Below are 11,773 nucleotides of genomic sequence, written 5' to 3'. Positions count from 1 at the left end.
CATCTGAGTGATTTTCCCTGTTTTTTCGACTAACTGTTCTCCTTGGCCGTGATGATGTTTGATTGCGTTCATCGGTTATAACGGAGGCATCATCAGTGACCAGTTTTTCAGTAGTTGAGCTGGAGATATTTATTTCCTCTCCTTCTGGGTAGGGTGGTAGTCATGCGTGAGGGATAATTCTAATGGATACAAATGTTTTATGGAGTGGGTTTGTATCAATCCATCTCCTCTTTTTACTCAAACTGATCGAATCTTGTTGTCATCTCCTGGGAAGAGTTCCATTACCCTTCCAAGTTACCAATAAAGTCTAGGCTTTGTTGGGTTCTTTATAAGAATCACATCATTTAGTTTTATCTTATTGGATAAATTTTTTTGGTGCAGATTCTTGCAGCTTTCTCTGAGGTCAAGTAAGTACTCTTCGTACCACAATTCTCGAAATTTTTCTAAGACTTTTTCACGCTCTTCCAAAGCCTCTGTGATGTCAGTCCTCGTTAGGTCAGTTTTCCTCGTATCTGAAACCCTGGATCTAACAACAAGTCCACTGTTTACATTAGGACGTAAGAAACAATTGGGGGTTATTATTTGTCGATCATTATCTGACGAACATCTGTAGGTGAGGGGTCTTGAGTTTATTGCATTTTGTATGTCGCCAAGTGATGCCAAGAGCTCAAAGTATTTTACTTGGGCTCTACCAATGCTTTTATACAAACATGCCTTCACCACTCGTATCAATTGCTCTCATGTGCTACCTACCCAGGGTGAGTACAGTGGTATTTTAACATGTTTGATTCTGCAGCTGCTGAATTTCTTCCCAATCTTAGAAGATTGTACATGATGTTCTACCACGTCTCCTCCCAATGCAGCATCAAATGAAGTTAACCCTGTGCTTTTACAGATTTGTTATTTTAGGGTATTTGAAAGCCAAGTTGTTAAATCTTTTACACATAAAGCATTTTGACAATACCTTCTTTGCTGCCTGCCTTGCTTGAGGCACCCAAAATCCGGAGAGTCTCAATTTAGTTAAAGTTGCTCCAATGCCAAGATGCTTACATTTATCATGGCAATCGTTGATCACCAGTTCTGTTAAGGGGTGATGTTTAGCCAATAAAATGGGATGGATCAACTCGTACTCATAAATTGAGGTTTGGGCTATCCTGCCATCCGTTCTTAATATCCCTCCTGCATCCAAGAACAGGTTGAGATCCCCGATGACCTCAGGAGGGTTATCCTAGGGATCTTTAATATAAGCGATTTCCTTCTGGAAGGGTTGCTGCTGCATATTTTTAAAAAGATTTATCCTTGCACAGTGGTCGGGATCTGGGATTACCTCATTGCGTTTTAGTATGTTTTTAAATTTGAACACAAATGTTGTGGCCTTTATCAGCTTTGACAACTTTGAGTATCATTGGTACGGTATAATGGGTTCTATGTTAGAGTCCGAAACCGTAGTGTGTAGCACCGAAGATCAGACTATCTCCTTGTTTTTTGGAGCTCAAGTAGTCCAGGCTACATTTAGGCCAATTGATGGGGGTTTCTGCTATCCATTTCGGACCTGATGTCCAATATTGAAATATTTGTTGGAACATATCCAGAGAGATCCCTCGTGACAAAGAATCTGCTGGAGTTTCTGCTGAGGGAACATACTTAAATTGTATGTCTAACGAATGTTTCTGTCTGATTTCCTGCCTTATTTGATGCACATCCTTCAGTCGGTTCCTGGTGTACTGACTTTTTGTCTTGATGTTTTCAGACAGTAACCATGATAAGACCACTTGGGCGTCGACAGCAATGTATATATTATTTATTTTTACATGACTGTAAGTTTTTAGTAGGGTGGGCAATGTTTTCACAGCTAGGTAAGATGCTAATAATTCCAGGTTAGGTAATGTCCTTGCTTTCATGGGTGCCACCTTAGCTTTAGCGAATACAAAGTTCGATTTTCCATTTTGCACACCATACACCACAAATCCATAGGCATTATGTGATGCATCACGAAAAATGCACAGAATTGCTGGGCTGTCCTGGTTAATTGCTTGTCTTGGACATTTCAAGTCACTTAGGCCTGCCAAATCTACTGCCAAGGAGGACCGACGTTGCTGTAATGGGTCCGACATCACATCACCCCAGTCTAGTTTTAGGGACCATAACTCACGCAGGGGTACCTTTGCTCTGACCGTCACGGGGATACACAGAGATAAGGGATCAAAGATATTTGCTGTTTGAGACAACACACCTCTTTTGGTATTTACACTGTTGTCGACCTCTGAGTTAGAGATTTTCAAGGTGTCTAATTTTGGGTTATATTTATAACCTAGGACCTTTTCCCAATCACTGTCATGTTGGACCATTCTGTCATCCTTCTCCATTTGCGATTTGACTAGTTCACAGTTCGAGTTGCATGACCTTAAATCAAAGCAACCTTTCTGTAGGCAGTGGACTACTTCTATATATAGTTTGTGTAGTTCTTCTGGAGAATTACTCGTTTTGCACAGATTGCCCATATAAAAATTATTTTTGATCATTCTTGTGCACATGTAATCTTCAAACTGCTCAGCATGATATCGCAGGACATACAAGAGTATGAAAGGGCTGGCATTAAAGCCAAAGGTTAGTGCCGTATACCTGAAGCAAAGGAGGATGTCTCTTTTCTTCAGTAAAAAGCAAAATCTGTTTTTATCCTTTTCAGAGTCGAGTCTGGTCATTAGGAATGCCTTCCTTATGTCTGCTAGCAAAACATATTTATTTGTTTTGAATAGCAACAAGAGCTCCATAAAGTCGTTCATTAGGTTAACTCCTGGATACGCAGCTTCATTCAGTGAAGATCCATTTCGTGTTTTTAAGGAACAGTTGAAGACTGGCCTTATCTTTGTTGTGCACTGTTCATCTGTTTTGATTATAGGTCTGTGAGGAATCCATATATATTCAGAAAATTTATCAGGAGATATTTGGATTCTTTCTATAATTCCCTCCTTTTCCTGTTGGTAGAAGGCATTATTGTAGTCCTAATTTAATTTTAATATTTTACCGTTTTATCAAGCACCTTAACTGTAACTTGATAGTTTGAAGGGACAGTCTTGAGCTTATCCTCATGCCAGGGAAGGTCTACATAATATGCACCGTTTTTAAAGGTCTACATAATATGCACCGTTTTTAAATTGTATGGACTTCCTAAATTTTTTATTTGGTTTTTGTAAACTCCATGATTTAAAAAAAAATGTTTTTTACGCAAAAAATATGAATGTTCTCTTTTTTTTTTCAATATTTGTGCGTACAAGTTCTTATTTACTTGATCCCCACGAGGGGAATATAGGGAACAAATCACCCTAAGAGAGAAAATGTTCAAGTTGCTGCGGTCAAGTTTTATTTTATTTATTTATTTATTTTTCTTCCTCCTGTGACTGAGGTTAAAAAAGGTTTGTATTACTTTGCTTTCCTGTGAAAATGAACACAAATAGACAACGAAAACAGTTGGCTCCCTTTTTTTCTTTTTTTCAAATCCACGTGGTTCTCGCAATAAATGGGGGGGTCGATTCTACCTTTTTTTTTTGCAAGACGAAGACTGTTTATGTATATATATATATATATATATATTTCGTGTTCTGTATATAGTTTTCTTTTGAAGTGGTGTTGAGCACGTGGAATAATTTATATATATATATATATATATATATATATATATTTAAATAAACATTTAAACAAGTGTTTTCGTCAGAAATCCTTTTTTTTAGATAAGCATTTAAACGAGTGCTCTTGTTAGAAAGTGTTTTTTTTTATAAAACATTCAACAAGTGTTTTTTTAAATAAAACTTAAAAAAAAAACTTTTTGAATAAACACACTCCAGTTGAAGAGAATGTTCGTATATATTAATATTTTTCCCTCTACAAACCCGTCGCCATCTTTGCATGTTTTCGCAATATGTTGGAAATAATTTAACCCTGGAATAAAGCTCAATTCTCACACGTGAGAATGCAACAAGAATTCGGTAGTTAAGTTCTTATCAGAAGAACCACTGTCCAGTTAGGGTTGAAACAAAAAGGCGAAAAGAGGCCTGGCGCCTAATCTCCCACGGTTTTTATAGGTTGGTACACGTGATCCCTAAGGGGTGGGGAAGGAGATCAATGCCAGACAGTCGACAGAGCCTTTTAAGCAGGAGCAGCAACATGCATAAATTCCAATAAAACATTTGTCTGAGGACTGTTGCAACTATACGACCCATAAAGCCAGGATGACCAGGTGCAGTGAGCTGCGCCTTTGTTTTCGTTGCCTAAAGAGATCTCACTTTGGGAATATGTGTCCATTAAGGACATCGAGAAAAAATTGTTGTCATAGTTGCAACTCTAAATGACACATAACTGCTATGTGCTTAACTGTTACGAGTAGTATGTAGGTTGATACCTGCCTACATACAAAAGACGATAATGCTTTCCTATCTTTCATAATTAAAATAATAGTGCAAAGAGGGGATAAAAGAGTGAAGGTAAACTGCCTGTTAGACACTGGCAGTCAAAAAAATTATTTGGACTTTTTAATTTTAAAGAAGCTAAATTGCCTCTCCTTGGCAAAGGATAAAGTAATGGAAGTAAATACCTTTTTAGGAACGAGTCCTAAAACCTGTAAAGAAATCTCTTTGGGATTGAATTTGATCCCCGGCAAAACATACTTTTCAGATTCTTGCGACCAAGTTGGACATCTTACAGCCTTGACGGACTTACTCAGATTCTTGGAAATTTAAAGAATCGGAGACTGGCTGCAAGTTTTAATGCTAAGGAGGATTTGGTTACTATAGATGGGTTACTAGGACTCGACGCAATCCAGCACCTGGAACCTTTAAAGATAGTCCCTTGCGTGTATGGGACAGCATTCGAGACACAAAAGGTGTTCTTTTCTATATGAACACCAGATTAAAAACAAAAAAAGAACACAGATTAATAATGCAGAGGTGTTGGCTAAAACTCCATTACTTCCATCTTCCAAAATCAACTACGTGTTTCACCTAGAGGAATCCTACCCAGACCCTGTAAAAAATTGGTTTGAAGAGAGTAGTTTCCAGCGAGGGTCGGAGAACATGTTCAGCCTTGAATCTATTGGATTACCCACTGACGAGAAATTCTCCACCTTGAATGAAGATAAAGTTAAGCAGTTTAGAGATTCCATCACATATAAAGATGGTCTCTATCATGTACAACTTCAGTGGTATGAAGATAAATTAAAATCGGTACCTTTTAATTAAAATGATGCTATTCGGTTGCTAGAAAGGGTTAATAAGGATCTGGTGATGAAAAACTCGTATAATCAGTATCTGCAAGTTTTTCAACAACAAGAAGACGAGGGTATTATCGAAGAAATAATTGTGCCTCCCGAACAATTTAAAGACTATATATGGATTTCCCATAGGCCAGTGTTAAAACTACAGACCAGACTACTACCAAGGTGAGACCGGTGTTTAATTGTTCTTATAAGCATAGGGACTCAGTATCATTGAACGAAACAGCATATCCTGCAGTGAACCTGATGACCGACATGTTAAAATTGATGATCCAATTCCAAACAAACCGATATGTCTTGTTGGCTGACAGAAAAGCATTTCTGATGATTCGTCTGGCATCGTAATCGGTTTTGTTTTTTTCTGAGGAAAAGTGAAAATTTACATTGCTACAGGTACAAAACCCTTATATTTGGCTTCAATGCAAGCACTTTTATTTTAAATTACGTGTTGAAAGTTCTCTTTGGATGAATGTTTGGAGGTACTGAAATCCAATTTTTATGTTGACAACCTAGTGAAAACTGCGAATAATGCAGAAAATCTATCTGATTAACATACCTCTGCGAGGGAGCGTCTGCAGAAGGGAAATTTTAATTTACAGTCTTGCAATTCCAACTGTGTAACACTCCAAAAGAAAATGGAGGCAGATGGAACGGTATCAGAATTCGACTCTGGTTGGGAAAATGACTTGAGGTATCAATATGACCCTGTCCAAGATTCAATAAGGGTCTCCCCACCATCATGCGACTTGGAGGCATCAACTAAGGGGAAAATATTATCGGAGACCTCGAAGGTATTTGATCATTTGTCTCTGTATCTACCTGTGGCGGTGCAAGGTCGTTTATTGATGAGAGAAATGTGGAGACAAAAACATGGTTCTGCAAGGTATGAGTTCAGTTTGGAGAACGTTGGTAAAAGATTTATCAGCGTCAGACTCTGTATCTTTCCCAAGGAGGGTTATAGATGAAGGAAAGAATACAAAGTTATTCTTTTTCTGTGATGCGTCTAAAGCCGTATATGGGTTTGCGGTATATGCTGTACAGGATGGAAATTTATCTTTGGTATTTACTTAAGCGAAAATGGCTCCGTTGGAACTTCTAGCAGTATTTTTAGCAATGAAATGCTTCCTTTTTATAAAAGAGTCCCTAAAGGACATTCCTATAAAAGCCGTCTACGTAATCACAGATGCTCAGGTAGTTCTGTCTTGGTTCTGGCTGACTTTGTCCAAACGAAAAATGTATTTGTACGAAATAGATTGTAGGACATAGGTCAAATGTCTGAGAAGGTTAAATCTGATTTTAACAGAAAGATACACTTTCAGTACACTTCAACAGTTAACAACCCGGCCGGTTACATCACCAGAGGTTTGACTATCAAGAAATTTAAGGAAAAGTTTTCTCTTTGGTATGAGAGACCAAAATGGTTACGGCAAGAAGAATCCTCCTGGTACCATCGTGAGTTGGGTTGCCTTTCTAAAGTTCAGATGGAGCGGATTGGTGCTTCAATAAATTATGCCGCAGAGAATGAAGTGACTACATCAGAAGTCCCATTGGAAAAATTATTCAGTTTGAGTAAGTTGATCAGTGTAACTTCACTGATATTCAAGTTCATCAACAAGTTAAAAAAGAGGGAGATCGATCCTGAGTTACAAGTAAATCAAGACAATGCAAAAACAATCCTTTTCAAGGGAGTTGGACTTTTTGTTAGACCCTGGCGGAAATAGTATGCCTAAACTGGTGAAGAATTTGAATATCTTATTGGACCACAAGGTCATTATACGATCGATGGGAAGAATAGGAAAAGCGGAGTATCACTCATATGAGTTCCAAAATCCTATTTTATTGGGAAAAGAGCACTCTCTTACAAGATTGATCATCCAAGAATAGCACCAAAGAAGCCAACACTTAGGCTTGGCAACAACATTGAATGAATCACGATTGGAAGGTTATTGGATACCACCAGCCAGACAGACTGTTAAAAATGTGGTTAGTACCTGTGTGAAATGTAAACGCTATAATGCCGTTTCCTTTTCAATACCAAATTCGACCAACTTACCAGCCCCTCGGGTGAATTTTGCAGGCCCTATCTACATTTGAGTAGATAAAAGGAGTGGCCGCTCTACAGTTGTTGTTGTCTTTTAGACAAAGTACACTTCGACCATCGTTACTCATGTGTTACTTTTACAAGGAAAGACAGCTCGTAAGCAACGTCGACATTTCGTTGCAAGATTTCAAAGTCTTTTCTCCCCCCCCTACTCATCGGTAAGCTAGTTCCGAAATCTTGCTTCCAGTTTCGATCTTTCTAAAAATTACTTCTGGATTTTTTTCTTTTTTTTATCTGAAGTGCGTTGTGCTTAGTTTATGGCTGTAAGTCTGCATGTCATCAGTCAGGGTGCAGTAAGCAATGTTGGTTAAATGCCAGTTTTATTCATAATATCTAATTTTGGAATAGCACTGCAGAGATTCGTAATTATGTAATAAATTTAATAATTTTGCTAAGACCTCGTGACTTGAAATACATGCATATATAGCTCAGTATTTTAACATATTTAAAGGTAAAATTCTTCCTAGAAGCAAATTAATAATTTCGCGGTAAAACGAAGAATGAATACCTACCTTAGCAGATATATGAAAACTAGATATAAAACATAATGTTTTTCGGAACATTTCGAATATTATTATCAATTACTACAAGCTAGCAATTATTTGCGACATACTATGAACCAACATTGACTTGTTAATAACTTATAACTGACCATCGTCATGGCAGACAAATCGATTTTAATAGCGTAAGTAGATATTTTGCAGCAAATAAAGCCAAACCACCAGCCATAAAAGTAACTTACATTCCCTCATTTGAATTATTCGGATTGATTATCTAATTCTAATTTTATTGAGAAGTTCTCTTAACTTTGCTTTTGTTCAATTCATATATATATATATATATATATATATATATATATATATATATACATACATACATATATATATATACATACATACATACATATATATACATACATATATATATATGCATACATATATATATATCATAATTTAGGAATTTAAAATTTGTGATTTGAAAAAGATAAATTTCAAACATAGAAATTTAATTGTATGCAAGACAAAGAATACAGTATAGTAAAATATATTTCCTTAATCCTTAATTAATAGTTTTCGATGTTTATGTATCTCCCCTGAGGAAAAATATTAGCAAATACTATAAAAGGTTTGGACACTAGTAGATTTATAGTATTTCACTATTCTGAATAATATATATATATATATATATATATATATATATAAGAAAAAATAAAGAGATACCTAAAATTAATGTTAAAACTGATTAATTAAAACTAATTTATTAAATATTTGTATATATAATAAAATAAAATTCATAGGGTGCAAAATGTAGGTCTTATTAGCAAAGGTTATCACGGTAAACAAATTGGTAGATAAAGTAATTAGTTCAGTATAAAAATAAATATAAAGATATGTTATAAATTTTACACTTAGCAATTTTATCAACGTAAATATATATATATATATATATATATATTAATTATAAATGATAAATTAATAAAAAATACTTAATAAAACATTTTTTATTTATATAATTAAAAATGAATACAATTTATTAATGCGGGAATTTAAATTTGGTAACTTTACTTGAAAATGTAATATGACGTAATAAAATGAAAAATAGTAATTGCAACTTCTAATTTTCGTATATTGCTATTATGCCCAATATACTTTGTGTTTATTTTATCACTGCTGCTCGTATTGAGAACAACATTAACAAGACATGGTCTCAAATTTGTTTTAAAAGAAATCTCCCAAAACAACACAGACTAAATTTTATTACTAAATACAGCAAATTACCTACCTTTTATCACCTTATTAAAACCCACAAAAATAGCACACACACACAGATCAGACCCATTGTTTCAAGCGTTAACGGTCCCCTTTATAAAATCTCTTGGTTAATATCCCGCCTACTTAAACCTCTACTCTCTACCTTCCCAGCCCATGTTAGTAGTTCCAACCAAGTAATTAACAGACTCAACGATCTACCACACCATCTACTCAAACTATACAGATACCCATTTAGCCTAGACGTCGTTTCTTTATACACCTCCATTCCTGCACATCCAGCCATTAATCTCATGGCAGACATTATAGCATCTAAAAACCCACAATGCTTCGGAATTACTCCAGGAGATCTCTTACAACTCCTCCGTATTATAGTAGACAACACTTACTTTACTTTCCTACAAAACACGTTCAAACAAGTATCTGGACTACCCATGGGCTCCAGTCTATCCGGTATTTTTGCCATTGCTTATATGGACAAACGCGAAAGACACACCCTTAGTACCTGCTATTCTTATCTCCTTTTTACTAGATATATCGATGACATTTTAATTATCACATACTCCCGCGAAGAAGCTATTAACATTTTCTACAAATTCAATAACGCAGACCCAAACTTAAAATTTTCTATAGAACACCCAGACTCTTCGGAATCTCTTTCTCTACTTGATTTTAAAATACAAATAAAAAAAAATGGTGCCATATGCACTGAATTCTACAGAAAATCCGCCAGCAAACGTCTCTTCGTACATTTCAAATCTGCGCTACCTCTCAAGGACAAACTAAACTACGCACATGCCGAAATCTCACGCATACAAGACAAATGTACTAACATCTCCGACAAACATACACACACTAACAATTTCCTACAGACCCTCTCACTAAACGGCTATCCTAATACGATCCTATCCTCACTTAAAAAGAAAAAACGCAACACCCGACCCTTCTCTAACAATTGTTTTCTAAAACTACCCTTCCTCAGTGACAAAATCTCATCTTCAATCCGAAAAGCCATCCGCAGCGAGGGGCTCAACATTCAACTCATCCACACTGGATCTACTTTAAGACAACAGCTCAACCGAAAACATCCATCGCATACACCTTCCCCTTGTTCACTCTCTAATTGCCCAATATCACACACAGGTTTATGCTTTAAGAACCACGTTGTTTACGACCTAAAATGCGCTAAATGCAGTGCATCTTACATCGGAAGCACTACCAGATTGCTTCATCACCGCATTAAAGAGCACTTAAACACTACTGCTTTGTCGTTCTATAAACATATTCGCACTTGCATTAATTCAGAACCAGATTTTCACATCAACATTCTTGCTTCTTCAAGAAACGTAGGTCAATTTCGTATCCTCGAATCTTTAATTATTTCAAAAAATACTCCCACACTAAACAATAGACTGGAATTGAGCTCCGCTTTTATAATATAAGTTTAAAACATAAGAAAAACAACAATTAAAAAAAAAAAACAACCTTGCTTGAATAGTCATCTCCCTTGATTCACAAACGCAACAAGTATTTCAAACATCAACTGATTTATTTTAACGTTCTCCTAACGTCATTTTTTGTTCTATATTTCGCGGTGTCACGTGGCAAACTCTGCGGCTACTTTTCCAATTTTGAACACTCTTCCGCTGTCTTCTCTTGAAAATGGACTAATAAGTCTGAAATATATTGAGATTTATATCACCATTGAATACAACAGAAAAAAAAATTACTGTTGTTTAGAGTTAAAATTTGTGTGAAAAAGAAAAAACAAACAACAAAAAAAAGAACTTTATTTCTTTTGTTTGCATTTAATTTTACTCTATATATAAAAAAAAAAATCTCGCATTGTTCTTGGCTTTTAATTTTACCTTATAATTTTCTTCAACAATGCTTCAATAAACTACAACCTACTTATATATTTTTTTTAAATTGATAAGTGCTTTTCCTTCTGATGACGCCGAAATAAATTCATTGATTCATATAATAACTAGCGGGAGTACCCGGTGTTGCCCGGGTGTGGTAGGTATAGGCGGGTTTACAAAACAAAATATAAATAAAAGAATAAGCGAAACCTGTTTTAATATTATGAGAATAAGTGAATGAAGAAGAATGTGCATAAATAACGCTGTTTAAAAGTGAAAACTTCTTTAAAATATTAAAAAAAAACCCAAAAAACATCGAACAGAAAAAAAACGAACGAAAAAATGGCATAAATAACCCTGTTTCAATATTAAAATTAAAAACATGAAATCTCGGCTCGAACGATAACGACTCTGCTACTATACTATACTATATAGATCGTTTTTATATTTAAACTAATTCAACTTTTTTGCGCATGCGTGTTTGGCTAAATTGTCATTAAAGAAATGTTTTTTTGCTACCTCTCCCTATAGAAAAGTGCGCAGTTTAGGGTGAATGAATTAATGTGTTTGGCCAAGTTTTCGATATTTGTCATCCGAAGGGTCGCGCTTCAAAATATCAATCTCGGCTTGACATTCACAGGCAACATGTTGGTATAAATACAGGTGGAACGATAAAAGTGTCGCCGTAAGGAAAACAACACTACAAAGTCACCATTCGACCATGTATTGGGTATTGTTGCCGCATTTTGGTCGGTGCATCTGCTCATAGCCTCTA

The 11,773-nt window shown here is 35.7% G+C and overlaps 1 protein-coding gene across 1 annotated transcript; it reads right to left on the bottom strand.

Moving 5' to 3' along the window:
• Positions 1-1,430: 1,430 nt before the first annotated feature.
• Positions 1,431-2,702, bottom strand: LOC145292276 (uncharacterized). The gene has a single exon (XM_080138601.1). It carries the CDS (start codon positions 2,700-2,702, stop codon positions 1,431-1,433), a length of 1,272 nt encoding a protein of 423 aa, XP_079994727.1.
• Positions 2,703-11,773: the final 9,071 nt, after the last annotated feature.

Source organism: Euprymna scolopes, chromosome 13 (genome assembly GCF_053919585.1).
Source record: "Euprymna scolopes isolate OS-2025 chromosome 13, ASM5391958v1, whole genome shotgun sequence".
In the NCBI taxonomy this organism is placed as follows: domain Eukaryota; kingdom Metazoa; phylum Mollusca; class Cephalopoda; order Sepiida; family Sepiolidae; genus Euprymna; species Euprymna scolopes.
Note: the sequence above shows the minus strand (reverse complement) of the source record. Positions and strands in the feature narration are given on the sequence as shown.